This window comes from Motacilla alba, chromosome 1 (genome assembly GCF_015832195.1).
Source record: "Motacilla alba alba isolate MOTALB_02 chromosome 1, Motacilla_alba_V1.0_pri, whole genome shotgun sequence".
Classification (NCBI taxonomy): Eukaryota; Metazoa; Chordata; class Aves; order Passeriformes; family Motacillidae; genus Motacilla; species Motacilla alba.
Genome location: NC_052016.1, coordinates 63,974,861 through 64,000,834, shown reverse-complemented (window position 1 = coordinate 64,000,834; position 25,974 = coordinate 63,974,861). Strand labels below are relative to the sequence as shown.

The 25,974-nt window shown below is 41.0% G+C and overlaps 1 protein-coding gene across 9 annotated transcripts in view; it reads right to left on the bottom strand.

Moving 5' to 3' along the window:
* Positions 1 to 20,227, bottom strand: part of TSC22D1 (TSC22 domain family member 1) — a 91,164-nt gene extending 70,937 nt beyond the window's left edge. For 8 of the 9 annotated variants that reach the window (XR_005258814.1, XR_005258817.1, XR_005258810.1 and 5 more), the window contains exons 1-2: positions 19,523 to 19,720; positions 16,259 to 19,122 (exon numbers count right to left, since the gene is read on the bottom strand). Coding sequence is in view for 5 of the 9 variants with exons in the window: in XM_038152947.1 (XP_038008875.1) it covers positions 16,259 to 19,122; positions 19,523 to 19,717 (3,059 nt within the window). In the remaining 4 variants the exon portion in view is untranslated. Of the gene's footprint in view, positions 1 to 16,258; positions 19,123 to 19,522; positions 19,721 to 19,762 lie in introns of those variants that run through there. The other variant, XM_038152958.1, reaches the window with a different exon arrangement.
* Between the last annotated feature and the right edge of the window lie 5,747 nt (positions 20,228 to 25,974).

The following is a 25,974-nucleotide window of genomic DNA, read 5'->3' as shown; positions in this document are numbered from 1 at the left end:
GCCTCATACATTAGCTATATGCCATGCGAAGCCCTAGAGTATACTACACTGGGTTTTGAATTTTGTATTTTCAGAATAATTCTCTCCAGTGTTACCTCATGTGGCAGCAAATAATATTTGAAGTAAAATTTTCTATACAGTAAACACAAACTAGGGTTATTTATTGACTTTCAAAACTACAATTAATTTTTACAAAAAAAGCCTAAGCTTTGCCAAACCCTTTATATTTAAAACAAGATCAACAGGCTTCCTGTATCTCTACATTTATTACTCTTTTTACTGTTGACTTGCAACATTATACATTATTTCTAGATAAGACACAGTATGCTCCACTTTAAAACCTAAGCAAACATCCTCTCCAAACACTAAGTATAACCCCTGAAAAGCTTGCAGACTCCTCCAGCCTCTGAAGTAGAGGTCTGGAACAGGTGCTGTAGATCAAACACAATACTAATATTTAGCTGGAGAGAAATGGCAGATCCAGTGCCTGGGCCTTGTCTTAACCCAGGTTTTGACCCAAGTCCTTCCCACAGTGGTACCCTCAGGGGGGATCAAAATCAGGTCTTGTCTAAGCACGCTTGTTTCCACACACTGGACAAGATACAAATATCCTTCTCTGCTGTTGAATGGATTAAAACAAAAATACAGCACAATGAAAACAAAGCTACTTTCAATGTATTTCAAACTAGAAGTTATAAATAAAGTCAGAAAAACCCCCAAACGCCTAAGTAGATTACTTGTCTCCTTTAGGATTTAGTGATCTCTGACGCGCTTCCTGATCTGCAGAGAATCAGATATGCCAGCAACTCTGCAGTCCTGGAAAATGTGCTCCAGTATTTATTAGCAGCAAAAAGTCAAATTCCTCCTCTATGATAATTACCTCAAACATTTGAAAAAGGAGCACTGCGAAGACAGCATATTTTTAAAACTTACGCCAGATGTCAGAGCCTTGGTAACTAATTTTAAAAAAGTAACTCCTAGTCCTGGTTGCAAACACGACCACAAAGAGATTAATCAACCTAAAACATCCATTTCTCCTTTTTTTGGTTTTTTTTGGGTTTTTTTGTTTGGTTTTTTGTTTGGTTTTTTTACTGTGAAGACAGTTCACAGCAGCTTTGGAAACAGCATTTACCCAATATAATTACACACGGAAGCACAGGAAGCATTTACCACCCTTTATTCCAAGTCTTGCTTTACGCAGTAGTAAAATTGAGAACCTGGCACTATTAAATGCTGGCTATTTGCCTATTCATTCATTAGCAACAGCTAGGAGATATCCACAGACACTCTAAGAGGGGTTTGACAACAGGAGGCATCTTTCCTACCCCGAGGCAGGATGTAACTACCAAGAGTAGGGAAAAGCAGAGAAGGTGGCTGCTAAAGGCCACCCCTCCCTCTGGCACCAGTAGCGTCCTGCAAAAGGACAAACACACCTCTACTGCTTCAGGTAGCCACTAAACCTACTTGTATGTGTAGAAAGGACTGACCTAGAAAGGCTGACACTGTAACCCGACATGCAACTAAGAATTTGAAAAATACACAAGCAGGGAGAAGAGAAAAATCCAGCTACTGAAATTATTTCTTTTTATCTCACTGGTACAGTGACCACTTGATTCTGTACACAAAAAGTCTGAGTAATTCTTTGCAGCTACCTACCTACATGCACTCCTGTAACCAATATAATTATTTTGTGCTGCAAATAAGAATTCTTGCCATCTAGTGAGTTTTCACAGGATTTTAAGCTCACTCTCAAATGTCTGACTAAATAGGTATATAACTGGAAAATATTAGAAAATTTAAATTTAAATAGAAATGAAAATTTAAATTAAATTTAAGCAGAAGCTTTTGAAACTTTAACATTTAAAGCATTTTCTTCTTTTACAGGCCTCTTGGATGTTTGCCAATGAGGCTCTAATGCCAGTGCTATAGCATCCAAAATGCTATTTTGAGCCATTGCTGTGCTGACCATTACATTTTTCAAGCATAAGAACAACTTCCCAAAAAATAATTGTGAATAAGTGTTTTGTTCTTAATGAAACCACAAATATCTTGCTTCTACTTAACACAATATCCTAATTTCTGGTTTATGTTTTGACAGAGTAGAGCAGCTGTTACACTTTTCCCTACTTTAAAGGTGCAACAACCTCTAAACTTTTTTTTTTCCTGTAGGTCTCCACAGAATCTTGGGCCAATGAGCTCCACAGACAAAATCTTTCTTAATATTAGCCCAGGCAATTCTACCCATGGCCTCTCGTTCCCAAATTGTTTGAGGGAACACAGACGCATACAGTCTAGCTCATGATCTAAGCTAGCCCTCATTTATAATTTAAAGCACAAGAAAGTGACTATGCTATCATTGCTGTAAGGCTCCTTATGAGTCAATGTCTCAATCAAAAGTCTGACGTAGGTTTATCATTCAGCTTTGGAGATTTACTTCTTGGTTTAGGTATTACTTGGTCGTTTCTTTTTGAATTCTTTCTAATCCCTGTAGATTATCTTTTGTCATTTAAGAAAAATGCAACACGACAGCTCAATTTTGAGATGTTGTAGGTCTCAGCAACAGCAGCTTTTTGTTTTCAAAGAACCAAGTTAAAATACCATCTTAATTTACAAGATGAACAGTCTGTGCTTTTTACCTGTCCACACCAAAACCAAGCGACCCTTCTGGTACATTTGGCAAGAGATTTGAACTCTTCAACATATTAGTTCACCACAGTAATAGTGGGTGAGAGTGAAAAATCCTCAGGAAGGAAAAAATGACCAGGATACAATTCTCCATTGTACTTGGAGAGTATATGAGTGACGTCAGAGAAAAGGAAAGCCAGTGACCCTGACAGTGGCTCCACTTCCTATAGACACCAAATGTTTGGAGCAAGCAAACCTACAAGGACAACACAAAGGCCTTCTGGTTCAGTAGGAATGACTTTCTGAGAATACAAAGAAGGGAAAATAATACAAATGGAGGTCTTGTCACAATCTGACAAGGAATTAGCAGCACATCAATTTTTAGTTAATTGCTCATACCATTCTTTTCCTTACTCCCTTTTATTGCTTCTACTCTTCAGACTCACCAACAGAAGCCTCATTTTCCTGAACCCAAGTATTTACCATTCACCAGGAGTCCTCAAGCAAAGAACAGCAGATGCTGAACCAAACTGGACAAACGGAAAAAAAGCACAGGACCCAAAGCTGAAGTGGAAGAACTTTAAGACATCATTCCAGGCTTAGAAATGGGATGCATTAGTGCATGCAGCATAACCTAGCTTGGCAAGAGTTGCATTTTGCCAGCATTATTAGGAAAGAAGCAGAACAAAGTTCTGAAGCCTGTCCTTCAGCGTGTAAGCAGAGCAATATAATGAAGCTAAAATACAAACAGTTCACACCAAGCAAAGAAAATACACTACAAAATCTTGAAATGCAATTCATACACACATAAAACATGCTAACCTAGGAAACCTACAATTAACATCAAACAATTGCTTCTTTTGCATATAAATCTGGATGGTCTTGGCCTCAACAGTTAAGCATTGATTAAAACAGTCACTTTCAAGGACATATGACACCCCCACAACACTCAGTCATACCAGCCAGACTTCACAAAACCTGCTCCAGCTGCCCAAATGCTTCTCCACTAGCCACTTCTCCCTACGGCAGTGGGCCTCCAATCATGAACCGTTAGGAGAATAACTCTTCTACCACTCCCAAGAAATTATACTGAAGGTATAATAGGATAGACATACATTTCCAGACACCTTTCTTTTAAATAAAGGTTCAAAAGGTTCTAGTAGGTAAAGATTTGGAATTCAAAACCAAAGTGGTCCAAAAGGCAAACCTCAATCCAGGATTTCCAAGTTCTTCACCTCATAGGGCTCTTACAGAGCCTTCTATTCAGCATCTTTTTTTTTCTATTACTGTTATCATCAGTTGCTCAGTTAGGGGAATTAACTTGATCATCCTTCAATAAAATCATTCTGCCAAGTCAACAGCAGCCACACTGACATTTCAGGTGTTCATCGCCATGTTTCAAACACACCTTCTATTCAGTTTTAATTTTCAAAACAGCCAGAAGCAAAAAGTTCCAGTTTTCATGCTTCCTATCTGTGCCATCTTCATAAAATCCACCACATCAATACTTAGAGAAAAAACTGCTTATTCTTCGCCAGAAAAAATTGCACATCTCTTCAAACACAGTATTTCAAACCATTTCTTACCAGTTTGAGATTAAAAACAACCCTTGCTCACCACTTAAGAACAATCTCACAGAAACCAGTCACATTCACTGACAGACACTATAATTAAATAGTATTCAGACACGGCTGCATCTTCTTTCATGAAGAGAAAAGCCTACTTTTCCCAGCAATTATTTTTGGTACATTTTCCTTGTGGTCACATTAGGAAGATGAGACTACCAATGATAGCTACTTTTAACTCTCATTTCTGAAACAAAATGCAAATCTTTCCAGCAATCTCATGATTTCTGAAATGGCTTTGTTTCTAAATCTTGCCTCTTCATCAGAAGCAGACAACATAAATCAGTGGTGAAAAACATGAAACAGATGAGAAAAATAAATTTTAAATAAAGGGCTACCCATATGCTTGAGCAATTCTGCAATGGAACAAACCATTTTAATAACATAATTTTAAATGCATACTTGGTTAGAGTATATAATTTAGGATATAAAATACTAAAGAAAATATTTGTTTCATTTAATATAATTTCTCATATTACAATTACATTTTTAAGAATGGTATCCAAGAAAATTGAAGTTTTTAGTAGAAAATGCATTGTTTAAGAACTTCTAGCATATAATTTACAGAAACTCTACATATACATATTACAATCTGCTACAGACAACCAAAACTTATACTTGACCAATTGTGAGCACAGACCTCACACTGCCAAGCTGCCTATGCCAACTTGAGCATAGCTACACGGCAATATAATTTGATGAATTCAATATGTGTGACTCTAGTGATCACAGGAACAAAGGCATGAGAAGATTTGTCTGCATTCATAAAGGCTACAGACGTAATCCAGAGCGACCTGACAGCAACTTCAAGAATGTATTTTTAAAGAGTACCTGTAAATCCACAAAATCGTAGGATTTTAAAGCCCAACTGGAAGGATGGATGTCTGGGATTTAGGTAACTGCATGGCTCTTATATTGCTTGGACTTATCTTCTGGCTAACATATTACGTAAACTTCATTATTTAACAAAAAGATATCCCAGGGCTTGGGAGCTTTTTTGTTCTTTATTGTTGTCCTTGGAATATAAAAACAATTAGAACATTTTAGATAGTTATAAAATGTACATGTTTCTGAAACATGAAGAATAGTTTAGTCTGTCATGTTCAGAGGTTGGAACAGGAAGAAACTTTCTAAAATAAATTTTTTAAAATTAAAACCCTGGACAGCTTTCCTTAAACACCTCCCCAGAAAAAAAGTATTAAGAGGGAGGACTGCATGGGTTGCTTAAATACTTAAATATCAAAGTATCAAGACAAGCCTCCATTTGAAAATATGTATGAACACTTCATAAAATTCTTTGGAGAACTTTTTCAGAGAAAATGTTTTTATTCACTAACTTCCTAGGAATTAAAAAAAAACTGTTCTAAATATTTTAAGAATTTGGACAGTAAACATACATAATAAAGATTCCACATTGGATTCTGATGGTCAGACAAATGCAGAAAGTGAAGACAACTACACCTGTCTGCTATAACATGCTAGCATTGCTTTCTCCCTTTCCACAGATCAGTGCTTAGAAGCTGAAGGTATCTTGATGCAAATCATTATCTTCCACTTACATGTTAAGTTCCAGTGAAATAACAAGACTGCTCAGTTTCTTCCCAATCTCCAACACTAAGCAGCACCACAAATCAACACAAGCCAAGGGCAGTCGGTGAGACCTCCTGAAGAGGCTGACCCAAGCCTTCATGGCAAAACGGCACCTCCCACAATTGTCAGTGCTGTTCCTGAGATGATGCACTTCATTATTAGCAGGGTGCAACTCCACAAGAGCACAGAGATCACTAATCCTGCTTTGCTGCTCTGTTTTTCCATTAACCACGAAAAACATTTAGGATTTTGCCCACTTTAAAGCATCACTGTCTTAAAATCACTTCAGAAGTTGCATGGACATCAGACACCAAGTCCTTCAACCTATCTTTTCAGCTCTTTGTTAGAAATCAGCCAGCAAAGCAGGGCACCAATTCACAACAAGGCCTTTTAGCTACTCTCCCATAAACAGGAAGAGGCTGTATTGCCAACAACTGCATATACTCGACCAACACATTGCATGCCTCACAGTATTTCAAAAATTAAAATCTCTTTCCCCAACAAAAATAAAGAAGAAAACCAAAACCAACATCATGAACATTTGTTTCACACCTTCTACCCTCCCTCCTCTCTCTCCAATCAACTAGAGGCTCAGAAACTCCTCTTTTTCACAAGCAATTACAGAACTGGAAGGAATCTCATACACTTGGAAAGAAAAAAAATAACATGGAGGTACATACACATCCTACACCAATCCCTGAACATTTATGAGCAATTCGACATTTCACCCAATTTGGGATATTAGGCCTACTAAAGAAACACTTGGCAGTGCAATATGCTGATCCATTCTTAACATAATAACCTCATTCAGCAGATTAAAGAGGTACATTTATACCTTGAATTCATTTGGGCGCTACAGTAAATTATTTAACAAGTACTTAAAGTACATAGTCATTAATTCATGGTTCCTTTTACTTTATTTTCACTTGGTCTTATTTTGTAAGACTGCAAGAAGTGAGATTGTAAAAGCAGTAATTGCTCATTCTTTCACCAGTAGGTTTGTTTTGGGTTGTTTTATTAAAAAAAAAAACTTTATATATTCTCATACGTGTACATACAGGTAAGGAACATTAGGAATTTCAGACAGAAGGATTTCAAAAGCAAATTAATCAAGATGTTCAGGAGACATTTCAGTTAAGGTCAGGTCAAGATTCTTCACTGAACAGCTTAGAATATATATACACTTTAGAATATAAACCATAATGCTAAATATAAACTAATTATTACTATAAAATCCTTCCTTGACAGATTTCTGAAATGCTTAGAGTCTGAGAATCCTCTACTGAAAGTGAAATCCAGGGAAAATGACAACAAATACCATGCACAAAGTTGACACACACACACACAATAATCATGAAACATCCTAAGCTCTTCTCCTTCCCCTTACGTTCCTTTCTATATGGCAGGCATTACAGCATGAACCCTCACGAAATCCTAAAGGGAAAGAAAAGCATTCCACTTCTGTCAGGCTCAATCTGGAAGTACAAATTAAAACGCTGTTTATAGTCCACAGACAGACTTCCTCAGAAAAATATGGAATCTTTCATATGGTACAAAAACACATGATGATATTTCAACACACATACATCCAGCAAAATTATGAAGCTTAAAATAATCTTCCAGGAAATCTACAGAAGCCTTTTTTCCCTTTGCTTATCCCAGCTCAGTGGCAATATATGCCAAACAAGTCACTCATTATTCAGATTGTGTCTGAGAAATTTTTGCTTGCTTTTCTTTAAAAAGAGAAGTATTTCAAAATTGCAGTCACAACAGACATCAAAGCAATCTTACATGAATTACTGGGTTAATTTTTAATCACTGTCTTCCTTAATAGCTATAAGAGCACTAAATATATAGAAACCAATTTAGTATGGTTACATTCTAACATTTTTGATTTCTACAGTTTCTTATATATAAAAGTCAACTGCCAGTCATCATCTCTCTTTGTCATCTATCCATGACTGTGATGGAATTGGGTGAAATGAAGGTCAAAGGAAGCTTAAGAGGCATTTAAGTTTTCTCTCAACTTCACAGGGATTTCATCCCTCTACATTGCACAGACTTCAAAGTTACTGGAGAAACATTAAGAGCTATTTCTATAACTTCTATTTGTTTACAAGGATTTAGAGGAAAACACCATTTATAAACCAGCATAAGCAACACTTAATGGATACCAAATTCAGAATTTAACACTTTATGTAACTAAAAGGACTATTAACTAGATATGTAACAACCAAAGACAATTAACATATTGATAACTCAGTTATCAATAACTAGAACCCACAAGACAATGGATTACAAATAAAAGACTAACAATATCTGCAAAAAAAGATGGCGTAACTTACATTAGATCCACACCTTGTGATCTTACAGGGGGAATGAACCAAGTGTAACACTGAGGATAAAGAAACAACCATACAGTAATAGCACTGCATGCTGAAATTACATTACCTGTGTAACTCATCATTAAGAGCTACACTGCAGTACTGAAGTAAAAAAGAACCCTATTATTAAATGCATTAAGATGCTAAAACTATTGTTGAATGTGTATCCACATTTTCAGCAGCTTTCAGTACTATCCCTAGTACTTAGCACAGTACTTTGACACTGTTGCTTAAACAGCTGCTGAAGAAGTTCAAAACTCAGTAACACACCGGGAAATCAGAGTCCTGAAAACTTCCAGCTGATATCCATGCTAATTAAAACAACCAAACACACACAAACAAAAAACCAAACAAAACCAAAAACAAAACAAGACCAAAAAAAGAAAAAAGACAAGACAAGACATACAAACAAGAAGGCTAGAAAAATTCCTAAATCACACAGAAGCTCAAACAATATGCCTGGCCAAGTCATCTAGCAAACTTAAGCAGAAGGTTATAAAACACTCTACAACCAACTTCCAGTTGCTATCAAATCCATACCTTACGAGAAGTACTGCCTGTCTTTTTTACCAGACTGTGGTCCCATTCACCTAGTAACAAGTTTATCTCTAAATCTAAACTTAGAGAAGATCCTCTGCTGCCTGTTTTAGCAATTTATAAAATGGTACTTCTCAGCTATATTCAAAAAAAAGGATAATTGAGAAGTATGTAAACAGATGAACAAGATACCCCTTAGATTTAATTAAAACAACTACAAAGCTATTTTCTAAGAATTTCCTTGAGGAAAAAAAATAGCATCAGTGGTAGGTGCATTTGTTGCTCTTTGAGGACTACAGTAAACTCCAGAATGGTGTTAAATTTCCAAGGCATAATGATAAACAAAATTGCCAACTACTTTACTTCTTACTCTGTTCTTCTACTGTATTTTCAAAATTCTATACCCATTTCAGACTGTACAATACCTACAAGCCCCAGCAAGGAAGGCTACTTATAAAGAGTAGTTTGCTTTGGTAGCCATTCTGTTGAAAGAAGCAAAATTACTTTTTCTGTTCTGGACAATCACTAACCCTGCACTGCAAGAAGAAACAGAAATTGGAACAAGAACTTCAAAACCCAAATGCCTATGATTCTTAAATTTACATCCTGAGTGTCAAAGGTTATCAATATAGGAAGCCTCACCAACATCTCAAAACAGGATAATAAACCATTAAACATGAGGGACAAACATCTAACAAAACCCAGTGGAGAAGGGAAGAAAACTCAGGAGTCATTTTTGGTACACAATAATACCAAAATAATTTAAAGGAAGCATAATCAAAGTAACTGCTCAAAGAAAACAGTGAAAAACTTTATGTGACTTTTCTGTTTTACCAAGACATTAGAAGTTTTACTTTTTCAAGTATAAAAAAATTTCATAAAATTGAAGAAGTTCCCATTATTAAAGCATAAGGACGTGTTTGAACATGATGAATATCATTCTTCATCTCTGCACAGCCCCAAAATCAGAAGCCCTCATTTAGTAGGTACTAACAAGTCACTTAGTCCATAAGGTAACCAACAATGACAGAACACCTAAACTACCCCAGGCTCTACCACTTGCCTTTATGGCATCATTAGAGTCCCTGCCTGCCAAACATTTATAACCTCCAAATACGTCTTTTCAGGAAAGTCAATTCAGCTTCAGTGGAAGACGGAGATTTTTGCATATAACTGCAACCACAAACCAAATCCTGCTTCAAACACTGACAATGCACAATAGGTGTTTGGAGGCTTGCACAAAATGAGCTGATAAGGATTTCTACACCACTGACTGCAGCACAATTACTATCTTTGTTAGCAAATTCCAAAGGCAGAAAAAGAGTTAAAGTGTTCCCAGACATTAAAGCCAGAAGGAAGATCAGGTGCTCCAATTTGATACCATAATTATGCTGCACTTCCATCATGCAATTCCTAAGTCTGAATGCTTTAGAACAGGCTAAAATAAATAAAGTGCTGTATCTCCAGTCACTCAGGAACTCTTTCCATCTTGGCTTTAGGCTATGGTTTCCTGTACAACCCTGCTGAGAATAAACTAGTTTCTTATTTACAGCAATCATTACCATGAAATAATTTACTGAATAATCTTACCCTTAGTCCATCTTAAATAGCACTGCTTTTGGTGGTGTAAATCCAGTAAATGAAAGGTATAGGCCCACTTTAGGAAGTTTTCAGTCATTTGTTAAAGTATAGTATGCATTACACACAGTACATTTTAGTCTCATAAATTAATCAAAATAATAGAAAAAAAACCCCAGTGCATTAAACGAATGAGAACAAAGACACACTACTATTTTCTAGTCATTTTTATGTTTCACCTACATCACACTGCAAACCCAGATCACAAATTATTCCCAGAAAGGTCATACCAAGAATCACTTGCTCTAATTGCACTGATATTCAGGCATGGGCAGTTTCCTGTTTAAAAGACCATACTAGCAATATTGCTGTTTACAATTTGACGTACTTCCTAAGCTGTTAAGAGACAGGTCTGAAAAGGCTTATTTACTTTATTACCATCTGTAATATGAACAGGTTATAGAGGGTCTTTTTGTGGCATAGCTGTGCTGACCATATGCCTTTTTATTTCTGCCTAAGCAAGATACATTAACATATTGGGTGTTGCTAGGGTTAGGGGTTTTTGGAGGGGATGGTGGTGTTTGTTTTTTTAATTATTTTTCCCTCACACTCTGCTAACTTTGCTAGCTTACCATTGACTGATACAGTCATTACTCTGTTCCCCATTATCTAGATCACAGTAACTTGTAAAGGCTGAAACACCTCACTACCAATCCATTTGTCAGTGGGTTCAATTATAATTTTCAGATTAGCCTGAAAAGAATGCAAACCCTGAGACAGTAACAAAGATTATTCTTCAACATTAAATACTTTAAAGTCTTGTTTGTTCATTTTCACACACACAGATGGTTTCATATTTATGCACTGCTCCAAAGAGCAACCAAAACTGCAGGGCTAAGGAATGGTTTCTGGAAATCACTTGAAGAGATTAATTTCTCAGCATCTGCCTTAAGTGCTAAACTACTGCTTCTATAAACCCCTTGTATCTGTTGGTTCTTCCTGTCTTGAAAGACAATGTAATGCCAAGCACTGTAGCAACCCTTAGTTCAAAGTGTATAATGGCATGCAGAAAATGCATCTATAAAAGACGCCAGGAAAAGCTCCATCAAAAAAGGTATTGCCACCTACAGCTGGTCAGCAGACATACAAGGTGCAGACCCTAAATTCCTCATTGTTCTTTACTTAGAGCAGAACTAACAAAGTCAATTCCACCAACAAAAGGTCTTTTACTCCATCAGACAAAGTAAGAAACTGGACTTGTCAGCATGACACAACAGCAAGCACATTTTCTTCATCCAAGTTCTCTCTTTCTACTCACTTGACTTGACATTAGTGAGGTTAATTTTTTCAAGTTCCACAGAAAGTTCAGTTGAAGATATGAACAGATTTTTGTAACAGCTCAACTCCTAGAACTCAAATCACATGCTTTTCAAAATGGTGGCAAGACTATGAAGCAAGTTTAAAATCTGCAAGACAGAAAATAACACTAGTGCCCCTAAGATGCAACTGAAAAAAAAATTCACTATAAATATATGCTAATCCACCGGAAATCCTTTGTTGTAAAGTATCTATTCCCTTTCTCACCAAATGTAGAGCAGCAAAACTTCCAGCAAACAAAAAAGCCCATATAAACCCTAAAACTACTTATACAAAGTATGCAAAATAGTTACTGTACCAAAAAATATAATTGAAGCTTCCAGTTCTACCTTGCTTACTTCATTCACTACTGCTTACTAAAACCTTCAAAAAGTATTGAATTACATCTGTAAAAATCTCACTTGTACCTGGTCAACCTTCCCACTACATAGCTGCATACATGATGAACATTAATCCAGCTGCCTGACTGTACTTCATTTTACAATCTAGTACTAGTTACTACTGCTAGAGATCTCTCAAAAGCTGCTCACAAGTCTTGATTCTCATGTTCACCTTTAATCTTCCAGCCCCTCTACAAACTTAGTAACAGGCCAAAACATAGGTCCTACCAAAAAAAAAAAAAATACTAAAGGGATCTTTTAATGAAAATTTCTCTTAAAAATAATGAGATTGTCAGAAAATAAAAAAATATTTTAAATCTCTATGCTTGTTTTGTGTTTACCATCATCTTTTCCCCCTTTCTGTTCTGCTTCGTTGGATGACATGCACAAACAGGTGAACACAACTTGCACCAGCCTAAAGAATGCAAACAATTCTGCAGGAAACATTGTCAAGGACAGGGAGGCAGTTACTAGTTCTCTTATCCTTCATTCACAAAAAAACTGCTTTTGAGTAACGGCAAACAATGTTTCAGGTTAAGTTATTTTTAAATTCACTTATAGCAGCCTTCATAGATGTTGTAAAATACATTAACTTTTGAAGTCTTCACATTACAGGTAACTTAAAAATAATCTAAGTCCATAAAAAAATCTTACTGCAAGCATGTACAGCAAAACATCGTCTACAAGGATGTAAAACTGATTTTGCAACACTAAGCATAAATACACAGAAAGATTCACTGTGATATAAACATGCATTCTTCCACGCTTAAATATCAAACATATGAAAATAAAAGCAATCCTGCTCTACAGTTCTAAAGACGAAATACTAAACTCAAAAGACCATGCCTAAAATTAGCAAGATTTGGTAATTATAGTGAATAAATCAAGGTAACCACTCCAAATCCAAGAAACTAATTAAGAACTATGCACTGAGTCCACACCATGGCTTAAGCCAAGGGGAAGGGAAAAAAAGAAGTATTTAACAACCAAAAAACTGGCCTGCATTTTTGTAGACTGAAAAATTATGAGATGATGAATCTACCAACACACAAACATCTATGGTATACCCAACAGGCTTGAGAAAGACTAGTCAGAAGAACTATGGGTGTTTGGTGATTTTGTTGAGGTTTGAGGTTTTTTGTTCAGCAGTTTGATTTTTTTTTTTTAATACAGAAAATACAGAGTGCATTATTTGTATGCTCTCTTTATTTATTAACATTTGCAAATTAATTTTCCATATGGCATTCTGCCAAGCAGCTCATTTTTAATATCTAATCTTCACTATGACTTGAAATAAAAGTCATTCATACTGGGGAAATAAATGTTACGGTTCTCAAAGCAGATACACTCCACACTGTCTATATTTAAAAGGCCATGCCCTGATAACAGGCACAGAAAAAGCTGCAAATGACGTTCTAAAAACTGAACAGAGTTAAGGATACTGGCACAGCCTTAAAGGCAGTTATATACAGCTTTAAGGAAAGCTGGGAGTTAATCTATACAAGGTATTACATGGGTCAGATGTTTTTTCAGAGGCACGCTAAATGGAATTTTACAGCTTCTTCGCTGGCCCAATTATGTCACCACTCGCTTCTTTTCTCCTACCTTTTCCTTTGCCAGGTTTAGAATCACATGGGATGTATTGATAGAAATCTTCAGTGATATATGTGTGTGCAGACAAGAGCAAGAGAAATGGAGATTTCAAACACACAATTACAATACACCTGCTTCTGAAATGGTTATGTCCTTTTACAACACACTACCCTTTACCTCCTGTGAAAGAGGGGATAATCTAACAAACCAGAAAAAAAAAGAATTAGAGAGATCCCATGGCCAGAAAAGTGCAGAGCCAAGCAGAGTAACAATGTATCTTGCACTGCCTTCGGTGAGTTACAAACTCTCAGCTCCAGCCCAAAATTCCAGAGAAGACGACAACAGAAGTACCCTGCCCTGAGATCCCCTGGAAGCGGAAACAGAAGCGATCTCACCAGGCTTTTACCGTCACATGCAAATATACAGGGAGACGAGCTGCTGTAAATGGTTTGACTGCACACAAAAGTGACCTGGCCACTAGTGCCATGCAAAAAATACCCAATTATTTTTGGTCTCCGTTTAATAGAGTCATATCCTGCTTTGTGTAAAGAATATAAATGGTTTTCCAACTGCAGCTAAACAAAAGTGTAGCCTACCTGGAGATGACAGATTGAACAAAGACGCAACGTGCATGGGAGAAGAAAGGATATGATCTTTGGCTAGCCAAACAACAGAGGAAGAAGGTATTTCTGGCTATTGTTACCCTGAGGGATTTAAACATTCTGGAAAAACTTCCAATCATGTCGAACTGTTAACATATGCTCTTAAAATCAGGGTACAGACATATTCTAGATGTCATTCTCCAAAACCCCATCTTTAAGCTTATGATTTTTTTACTTGGCTAGGATCCCCAAAAGCTTAGGGGGATTTTTTGGTTGATAAAAGAAAACAAAACCAAAAAACAATAACTACACGACAACAAAAATCAAACACCACTAAACACCAGTGAGACTCATGAAGAGAAGGATTAGTGTCTCGGTTTACAAAATTCAAATGAAAGAAAACCAAAAAATATTTCTGAAAAACTGCTAACAGCATAATGGTGACACTGTTGGCTTTAACACCTCAATCTGTCTTCTATCACCTTCATGTACTTATTGACTAAAAAAACATAATCAGAATGCAACAGTGTTGGAACTTGTCTTCTAGCACTCCTGGAAGACAAGCTGCTACTCATTACAGTTCTCTGGCATCTCAGAAAGATGTGATGAAAGCCACTACGGCCGTCAACACCTTATGATCAACATAATCAGAGACTGCTGATAGAGTTAGGATTTTCAATATTAAGAAAAGAATCCAGCCTCTCCCAGCAACTCATTTTATTAAAAAAAAATTAATAAAGTCTGGCCACTGGTATTACTCCTGATTTAAGTTATGGCACCAAGAAGGTATTTAAAAAGTGCTTCACCTCCCATTGCTACAGCATTTTTCCCACCTTGTGTTTAGTGCCTTATTTCATCTCCTCACACTAGTCTCAGTTTTTCTAGTGTTTTCTGTCCTGCTCCACATTCCCAAGGAGGGTTATTTATCTTAAAAGTTACTTCCCCATTAATGTAGCTTCTTAGACAGGACAGTCTTTGGAAGAAGCACCAGTTTTCCTGGCCACTCACAAACCTATATCACAAGAGGTCATCAACACATTGAGAACTTTCCACACATAATTAATATCAAACCATCACACTTTAAATTGATGTTTCAATCAATTCAGCCTGCACACACAACAGTCTCAACTTCTCTGCGCACACTGTCAAAGAAAGGAGAATGTTCACATGCACATCCTATTAAGAGTAGGCAGTGGTCATTTACTTAAAAAGGTGAAGGTGAGAGAATACATGTAGTTTGAACTGGTGAAAATGGGAAAAAAATATGCCGTTTTCTTACTCTAACTGCACAGAACTGGTGCACCAGATGCAAAGGTTCACCACCCTTTGGCAGGCCTGAGCAGATTTCACCATGCATTAACGCTTTGAAGCAACACCATCAAGACCAAAAGTACCTCGGGTTCAATTCAAAGAGCCACAACAATGTTGCTGAACATCCCTTATCCCGCTCCCACCATACTCATTTGCCTAAAGCATCTCTTGGCTGTCAAAGAGGTTTTGAATACACCACAGAATCGCAACTAGTTCAACCTTAGTAAAGTCAATACTTTAAAAAGAGAAGCTAAGGCAGGATGAAGTCTAGGCTTGTGGAAAAAAAATATACCTAAGAATAAATATTACTTCCATATAACAAATAATCTAAACTGCGATCACCACTAGTATACCCATACTCTACAGTATTCTTGTCTTCCTTCTCACAGTGGGAATATACATACCGAACAGACTGTTAAGCACAATTTACCCACACAGTAGTTTCAAAGCATAATCAATACAACCCACCCCCTCAAGGGGAAAACAAGTTCTTTAATACAATATCTGCATGGGCTGAGACCTGAGAAATAGTATTTTAATTAGACAGAAACATCACACTGCTTCATTTCACAGAATGGCTGTAACAAGACCTGCAAGTTAGTGCAAATCAAACTATCAGAGAGCCCATCTTTTAATAAATTTACAGGCAGTCTTACCTCTCATCCTCACCATCTACAAGAGGCGTTGTCAATGGCAGCACCTTCAGCGGGAAGAGGGACGCCGAGGACGGCATGTTGCTGCTACTGCCATCTGAAGCGGCCGATGTTCCGCCACCGCTCTCGACGCTGGCAGCCTGAGGTAAACCCGCCAAGGAAGGTTCCGTAGGGCGCCTGCCGTCTTCGATTTGGCTTACAATGGACTGAGCTAGTGATTGTGCAGGGAACTGGGTAGAGCTTAATGGCATCTGCTGTGGCACACTCTGTGCCACTGGCATACCTATACTTGTTGATATCAAGGGAGGCTGACTAACACTTTGAGCCAAACTGCCATTCTGCACAGCCGAAGCCTGCGCTATACTCTGTGGCTGTCCCAAACCTACGGAAGCAGAAGGTATGCCAGGAGGCACAGCTGAACCAGCTTGACTTGGTGCAGGAGCAGTACTAGCAGAGGGTATAGGGCTTACCGCAGGCAGCTGCTGGCCAGTCATCCCTTGGACTACAGATTCCACTCCTTGTGCCTGTGGCTGTACAGGTAACAAGGTGTTTTGCTGAGCAATGACCATTTGTTGAGGAAGGCCTGTAGCACTAGCCTGTAATCCTTGCTGCATTATTCCTGTCTGCACAGGCTGCACTACTTGGGAAGATGGAGGAGCAGCCGCCGATGGCATAACTGGAGGTGGAATTTGGTTTGCAGCAGATGGTGGTTGCACCACAGCAGCTACACTTCCTTGCTGCCCAACATTTAGCATCTGACCACTGGCAGCTACACCTGGTATTGCTGCTGGAGCATGTGCAATAGGCTGAGCTGGGGCAGCAGCTGGATGTGCTTGCACGGAAGGCTGCATGCCCTGTGTCTGGGCAACAGGAACCGGTTGCCCAGCTCCTACTCCTGTAGAACTTGGCTGCATGGCAGGGGCCGGAGTCTGAAGGATCTGCTGATGTTGAATGTAGTCTGGCATAGCCCCCGTGACAGAGTTTTGGTTCACCGGCTTAACGTGACCCGCGGCCATCTGCGTAGGAACTGGCTGCTGTTGCTGCTGCTGCTGTTGCTGTCCGTACTGCAACTGCTGCTGCACCACTGGCAAAGTCTGCACAGGCTGCGCCGGCTGCGAATACGGCAGCTGCTGTTGAGCCATACTCTGAAGGGCAGGCTGCTGGTGGCCCAGAGATGGGGATACACCTAGTATATTAACTGGGGCTGGCTGAACCCCAGTAACAGTGGTTAGACTGGCCTGTGCAGGAGGTTGGACCCCTGGCTTCTGCTGTGGATAGTTTACTTCTTGAGAATGCAGCTGGACTTGTGCAAGCTGTGATTGAGAAACACTCTGTGGTATACTAGATGCTGGAATTGCTGGAGGAGCAGCACTGCTAAAATCCATCTGCTGCGGACCCACACCTTGAAATGCTTGCTGCTGTACCACAGTAGGTGCTCCCATTTCTCCACTTCCCACACTTTCTGTATAGTGACTCAGTGTGCTTACATTGCTGCTAACAGAACTCCCACTGGTGCTCTCCCTTTCAGAAGTCACTTCAAGCGGGTTTTGTTTTATCGTCTCTACTGCTTTGTTTACTGCTACTCCCTCCGAAACTGCAACAGTGTTTTCTTTATCATAGAATTCAGTGCATGTCCATCTACCTTTTTTGAAAGGTTCAGAACTAGAATCTAATTTCACAACCCTAAACCTTGACGTGCCAGATGCAGGCTGCTGCTGGCTTGATCCCACTGCCATTCCTGCAGTTGGATTAGTAACATTGTTAATGACACTAGAGGAAGCACTCGTACCATTGCCAACACCACTCAAGATATTCACATTAGCATTGCTGCTAGTTCCAGACAAAGCATTTACATTACCAGTACTCATGATGTTGCTTAAATTTATAGTACCAAGCACATTGCTTGCCACACTAGAACTACCACCACCGATATTACTTAAGGTACTAGTTCCAGCAGCAGGACTTATACCTAAATTGCCAGGACTACTTGTAGTGCGGATATTAGACACGGCAGATGCCGGGGAACCAGTGGATGATGCAGCAGAAACTGGTGCAGTTGATATAACATTGTCAGAGCTTCCAGTTGTTGATAGTTTTCTAAACGATGGACTGGGCGGTGGTCCTCCAGAAATTGGGGCACTACCCACCCCAGGATGGGATGGATGATGGTGTCCATGATGGTGGTGGTGAAGATGGTGGTGATGATGAACATGATGGGGATGAACACTTCCATTGATCACAACACTCTGCTGTGGGTGATGAGGCAGAGGAGCATGCTGCTGAGGAAGATGAGGCTGGTTTGGAGAAACAGCCCCAGGAGTCTCTGCCTCTTGGAAGTTATTCAGAGTCTCTTCAGAAGAACTCCTCTCAGGTTCTCCCATATCAGTGGCTCGGGATAAAGACACATCCAAGATTTCTGAAGATGACAGGTCTTCAGTGTGAGACTCATCCAGGTCATCGTAGCTTTCCGTATCCTCGGCTATGCTGTTATTAGAGCTCATACTAGCTGATATTTGAGCAGGGGTCACACTGGTAATTTGAAAGCCACTTTTCTTTTTCATTTGAGCTCCAGTCTGTGCAAGGGGCTGTGGCTGGAGCTGAGACTGCGAGAGGAGGTTCAAGCTTTGTGGATGAGGGGGTGTCGGCTGTGGACCCGCTGTTGAAGCTGCTGCAGGAGATGGAGGCGGCGGCTGGACCAGCAAAGGCGGCTGATAATCCTCGGCGGAGAGGGCAGCGCTCCCAACGCCGGTACCTGGTGCAGTGGGAGCAGTAACGCAGCTGCTGCCGCTGCTACTGCTGCTGCCCCTTCTAGGAAACATCGCCGGGTGCGCCATCTTCCTAGCACTAATGTCTGCGGCTGAGTCAGGCTGGTGCATTGTATCGAGTGTATTTTAAGAGTGCAATCCCCCGGTATGGAAAGAGACAGACAGACACACACACACACACACGCACAGTTAGCTGTGTGCTCAGGGCAGGGCAGACACCACCACGCACAACCCCCCCCCGACTCCCGCAGCGCACGGGCTGAGGCGGCTCGGCACCGCCGCTCACCACCACCCCTCTCCCCTCCCCTCCTCCTCCCCTCCGAGACAGGGAGGGGGCGAGCACCGGTCCTCCGCCGCCTCTGAATGTGACACTTTCAATCCTCCGCCATTCACTTTCTTTCTCCCTACCACCCTCCCCCCCCACCGCCTCCCTTTGATTTCCACCACCACCTCCCTGCTCGGCCGCCCCCCCGCCTTCCCCAGCCCCCCGACTGCGCCTCACCCGGGAGGGCAGCCAGCCGGCCGACCCGGGGGCGAGCCCCTTCCTCCTCCCCGCGGAGGCTCCGCCGGGCGCCGCGGCTCGCCGGCAGCCGGCAGCACCGCCCTCCCTCCCTCCCTCCCTCCCCGCCTCGGCGGGGCGAGGGTAGCCGGCGGGCCCGCAGGGCAGCCCGGCGAGGCGGCTGGCGCCCCTCGCCATCACCGCTCTTAGTAGTAGGAGGAGGAGGAAGGCGCGGATACGTACAGGACTGGCGCACAGCAGGGCGGCAGCGGCAGGCTGAGCCGGGCAGGGACATCCCCGTCAGTGGCAGCCATGGAGCTGAATCATTTTGGGTATTAGAGAGACGGAATAAGGACGGAAGAAAAGCAGCAGCAGCAGCAGCAATCCGACAAAAGAGTCCATGAAAAGGAGAGAGGGAGGGAGGGAGGAAGGGGGAGCCAGCCAGGCAGCCTCTCTCTCCTCCCTGTGTCTGGCTGTCTCTGGAGGAGGCTCCGCTCCGCACGCTCTTCCTTCCCCCTCCGCCGCCTCCTCCCCCTTTATAACAGGCGGCACCCGCTCGTCCTCCGCAGAACCGCGCCTGGAATCCGTCCTCCTCCTCCCGCGTGTGCGTCCGCCCCGTCCTTTCTTCCCTCAGGGTCAACTCCCGGCTTCCCCGCCGCCGCGGGTCTCTCCCTCCCCGTGCCTGCCCCGTCTCCTCACGGAGCGCTGGAGGAGGCGCCGCGGGGGGGAGGAGGGGAGAGCTCGCCAAAGGGGAGGGCGGGCGAGAGACAACGTAAGATGGCGGCGGCCGCCGCGCACGCGCGGCCCGCCGGCAGACATAAAGCCCGTCTGGCCGGGGCCGGCGGAAATAGGGCTCGGCTCGCGTGGCGGAAATGGCCGAGCGGCGCCGAGCCCGCGGCGGGTGGGGGGGTCCCGGCTGAGGAGGAGCGGGCGAGGCTGTGGGCACGGCCATGGTGGGCGGTAGCCCGCTCCCCTCCCCGGCCGCGTCGTGTACCCGCCAGGTGCCCCCTCTCTGCCCGCAGCATGACTGTGCCTCACATGACCTGCCGCCGCCGCCTCCCTCCCCCTCTCCTCAGCTCCGCTGCAGATTTATTCAAGTTATTCATCACCTTCTCTCCTTCCTCCCCTCCCTCTGTCCAGAATATTCCTGCCCGCTCCTTCCCCTGCGCATGGGGAGGAAAGCGGAGTGTGAGCGCATCCCCCTCGCTCGGGGCCGCCTTTCCCTTTGTGCCCGCGGCGGGCGGCTCGCCCCGGTGCCCCGCTCCATCCCAGCCCCGGCGGGGGCCGCCGCCCACCCCGCAGGCGCCCTCGGCACCGCCGGTGCCGGGGCAGGGATGCCCGGAGGTCGGGTGGAATCGTTCATCCGCATCCACATGCGGTGTGTCAATGTGCCTGTGTGTACGTGTGGAGGAGCTTCTCATGGAAGCTCCAGACGAACCGTACCGAAGCACTGATCAAAAAAAAAAAAAAAAAAAAAAAAAAAACAAAAAAAAACAACAAAAAAAACCAACAAACAAACAAACAAAAAAAAAACCAAAAAGAACCCACCAAACAAAACTTATCGAACAACGGGATCGAGGTGAAATTAGCCGACCTTCCTTCACGGTTCCAAATCGTCAGAGCCAAGCGGCAAAGCTCAACACGCCCACCACGGTGAGGCTGCTCCCATCCCATCCCAAACGGAGCTAGCTTCTCCCTTCGGCGAGCAGCAAGCGCCTATCTCCAGAGACACTCCATGCACACATATGTGCCCAGAGATTTTCCTTCGCGTCCTTGCGCCTGTTGGCTTGCGCAGAGCTGCCTGGCAGGCATCTCATGGCCCCACCATGATCGATGGATCCAGCCCAATGGATCCCCACCACTGCACTGCTCCACCTCTCCTGGCAGCAAAACCCTCTCCAGCCGGACTTCCAGAGCTCAAAAAGTGTTCGGCATTCCTACAGAGACGGGGACAGGTTCACAGCCTCTGCCCTGTTTCTCCAGCACCCTGATGCTACATACAGTGCGCACCATGCCCGGAGAGCTGCTCATATTCCCAACTCCTGGCAGCATGGCTTTGTCTCCCAAGAGAGTCATCCATAAGCAGGCAGGAGGTGTGTCAAATCACTGCTTTGAGATTGGTATGGCTTGCCTGGAATGGTGAAGTGTCTGCAAGATTTGAAGGACTCGGGCTAATGTTGTAACCTGACTGGAGCCCACTGGTGAGGGCAATCAACAGGGCATGGAGAACAAACAGGGCTTGGCTTTTGCTACCGTGAATATTTAAGCACATAAGGAAGAGTAGTAGAGCTTTAATGGGGAAAAAAAGTGTTGAGAGTCCAAGGTATTATATCATATAGCTGAGTCATTAGAGAGTTCTTATGGGAGATGTAAATGTTATTTCCTTCAGGCAGAGAGGAGATTTGAGTCTCCCATGTTTAGTGTGTGGCGTTTAATCACTGAGGAACTAAAAAGCTGCTTTTCTTGCTCCATTTTGTGAAAAGGGCAAGGATTCAAGGTCACACACAGTGAGAGCTTTTCCTGCCTGTTCCTGAATTTCAGACTTCCATCTTGCCTCTCCCTGCCAACCTGGCTTATCTAGCTCTCGTTTGGTGTGGGGATAGGGGTGGCTTTTGAGAAAACCTTGCCTTTTGCAGTTTAATTCCTTTTATCTGGAATGCAGGCACTCAGCTCAGGTCTCCAGGTACCTGAAAGACAGACTTGCAACCCTTGCTCCTTCCATGGTTGTACTGCCTTTTTACAGAAACTAAAGAACAATTGACACATAGTTAAATAAGATCTTTCTTTTCCTGAGGGCAAGCCAATATTATTTTTTAAAAACTGACAATCAGATGGAAGCCTATACTTAAAGACCATACTACCTGAAGGTGAGTTGCCTACATGTAACCTTTGCAGATTTCAGGACAGCATCCCAAAGTGCCCACAATCTGTCTAATCTTGATCCTTGGTGCAACACTGAAATCTTAGATTGTCTTTCACGAGATACTCACATGTGTAAATAGTTTTGATATGAGAGCTCGACACTGCAAGTCAACTGCCACTAAAAATCCCTGTTCTGTCTGCTTATAACTTTCCCAGAACAATATCCTTTGAGGAATTGAGTCTTCTATGATGAGTCGCAGCTCGAAGATGATTTTTGGAACAAAGTCCAACTACTTTTAAAGCACAGAGGCTATGAATACAGATGAGCTGGTTTCTAGACTTAAAAATTTGTGCAAAAGCAACCTAAAAAGACTGAGCTGTAAAGTTTGTATGCACCTAATCAATATCAGCAAGGTCAAAAAAGAATCAAAAAAGCAGTACTGTTAGTAATTAAATGTTTGCTTTGCCTGTGCGAATTAACTTATATTCATTTTGAGTAGTTGGGCTGCTTCATAGTAGTACAGTGTGTGAAATGGGGTTTTTATTAATTGGGTCCATATTGTTCTCTTCTTATAAAGAGAAACTGAAGAAAAAATGAAATTTAGATAACAGTGTTAATTTATCTGCATAATGTGGTCACTGATCTGCTAACAATCAAAATAATGATCTAGACTAGACAAAGCCCATCAGAAGTGGCACGTTTGAAATTAATTTTTTAATGCTGTCTGTAAATATGAACATTTTCATGTTACACCCTTTTTCTTTCCTCACCTATTTTCTTCAGGTACAAGCTTACTTGTCTTTCATTTTTTGGTAAGCATTAGTCTAAGCATGAAAATGGGATTCTCAGATTAACAATTTTAATTTCTTTTCATATCCATTAAACTATATGAAATTAAAATTAGACCACTGAAATTTATAGTTGTTATGGATTGTGTTCTTTAGTTGTTCAAGGTGGGAAAAGAAATTTCATCGTATACCTAACTTACAAAACACCAGATATCTCAAAATTCAGCCACCTCACGAGTGACCATGTGTAGAAAGTAAGTGAAATTACCCAGTAGTTTTTCCAAACAGGTCTACCTGCTATTTTTTAATTAACTGTATTGATCAGCTAGCTGGAACCAGAGTTACTTGTGTCATCACTGGATGGATTCAGCAGCTTGTTGACCATGATCACTGCTCACGACAGCAAGGCAGACAGTCCTGCAGTCCCATCATTACCTCAGCTGCAGACCGAAGAGTGCCGGAAGGTTGCCAGGATAGAGGAATCCCTTTGGATTGCGTCTCTTACGTACATGCTTCCCAAATGAACAAGCACAGATGAGCTTGATGCAGTCCTCGCTGCCAGGCAGGGAGAGTGAGTGTCTGGAATAACCCTTATTTCAAATTTAAAATCTTATGATTCAGGCAAGTGCAAGAGAACAAGATCTTCACAGTGTAAATATTTAGAAAACTGTCTCCTGTATATGTAATATTTCTTCAGACAGGAAACAACAAGCCTTGTTACCACCACAGATTCTCCAAGGATACCAAAAGAAGCAGTATTTTAATATTTTCTTTCTTTGGCTCCTTTACTATTTGACACAGTTGTGTGCATTCATCCTAGCATATGCAGTAGTTTATGTCTTTGTACCAAGTAATTATAAAGCCAACAAGCAGGAATACTATGGGGTTTTTACTCAAAACAGTCAGAATTATGACAAATCAGTCTGATGAATGCTTTAAATCCTGTGTGACAGCTTCATAAATAATTTTTTTAAAAATTTAATGAAAAGAATTTTTTCCCATGAAGCTGCCATTGTTGGTTTAGACAGAAAGCTTCTCTCTGTTCATTAATATTGCTGACTGTAGTCTCTCAGTTGATTTGCAAAGATGTATGCATTTTTTTCTTCCTTCTAAGAGAAGTAGTCATAAGAAAATTCTCACCTTTCAGCCCTGAAAAAGTGGTAATTCTGCTTCTGCATTTTCTTAGAAAGTTCAAGTCAAGTCTTGATCTTCCTTTCTTGTTTTGTTTTTAGTTGGCTAGTTAGTTGGTTGATTGAGTTTACTGATTCCAAAACGCCTACTGAGACATTTTTCATCCCTTATTTTAATTCTTATTAAATAGTGTTGAACATTTGGGGAAGGGAAGTTTTCTCACAAGTTTTTATTAAATAAATGCTTGCAGAAATTAACAATTCAAGACTGCAATCTAGCAGTCTTGGAAAAAAAATCAGTTCTCTTTAGACTAGTAAGGTGTATTCCAATGCCAATATACACAAAATCATATCTTTCTAGATCATCTGGAAAAGTTGTTTTAAAATATTCATTATACCTGCACCTGGGGAATGTGGCCAAGTAGGCAGTCTTTTTTTTTAATGGGGATTGTATTCAAATTCAGATTTAATGAAAGATGTTTAGAAGCTTTATCATCACTTTAAACTTTATTGGTGTGTAGACTACATACAGGACTATATAGACTGTATCGTGGGAGCAAGGGTTAAAAGTAAATCCTCCACCAGCCCATGTCTAATGAATTAACAGCCAAAAGATCACCATGATTTTATCACTGTATTCATCTTGCTCTCCTTTATTCCTCCATTTTCTCTTGAATTTGTAGTCAACTAATGAATTTGCATCTTATAGAAGTGCCAGGTTATGGAAAATATTTCCCAGATACCTCAACGTGCAACTGTAATGAATGTGGTACCACTGTAGTGTGAGATCATTTATTTAATTAAGTATTTGTAGAGTGCAGGTCTTATACTGCTAACTGTTTGATCTTTGATTAGTCAGCCAAATGGTATATATAATTAAGCTGAAGATTAAATAAAATAGATGATCAAATCAATGGAAAATGGTCATACAGTTAAATAGAGCCTCATCCCCTCCTTTTTTTTTTTTTTTTGGTCTGGTATATCAATGAGCAAAGTAATGGGTCAATGATTTTTTTAGATTAGTTTTAGGTTTTATGAATTAATCATAAACATTTGCATAGGACTATTTAAAAATGCAGAAAATGTGAGCTCTTGTATTGTAGTTCTCAGTTGCAAAGATTGCGTGGAATTGTTTTCTTCTGACTGATCCTAACTCTGATAGAGAAAATGCTTTGTGTTCTCTCACTACACTGGGAACGTACTTTGTGTTCTCTCACTACACTGGGAATTTAGTGGTATCTTAAAGTTCTGTGATTTATGTGTGGTTTTCTTGAATGGTCAAGAGTGAATATGTCTGTTGCGATAAGGCACAAATCTTTAAAATCTCAGCCTAGAATTAAATTTTGTTTTTCCCTTGAAGAGATGGGTTTCTTCAACACTGAATTCTTTGGAAAAATAGAATGTATAGTTAGTTAGTATTTAGTACAGCCACACAATTTTTGTCATCACATAGTAACTGGAGGCAGATAGGATCTCCTGATTGTGGAGGGTACAGAGAAATTCTTCTTGAACTCATTTAATTGTCTGAAGCTTGTGTATCTAGTTTTCATCTCCCTTTTGGCTGTGTCAACGGTATTTCTGGCCATTTAAAATATATTCTGTGGAAGCAAGTGTTTGTTTGCAGAAATCCAGAATTTTCTATGGGACAGTACTTGAGCAAACTTCAGCTTTGTT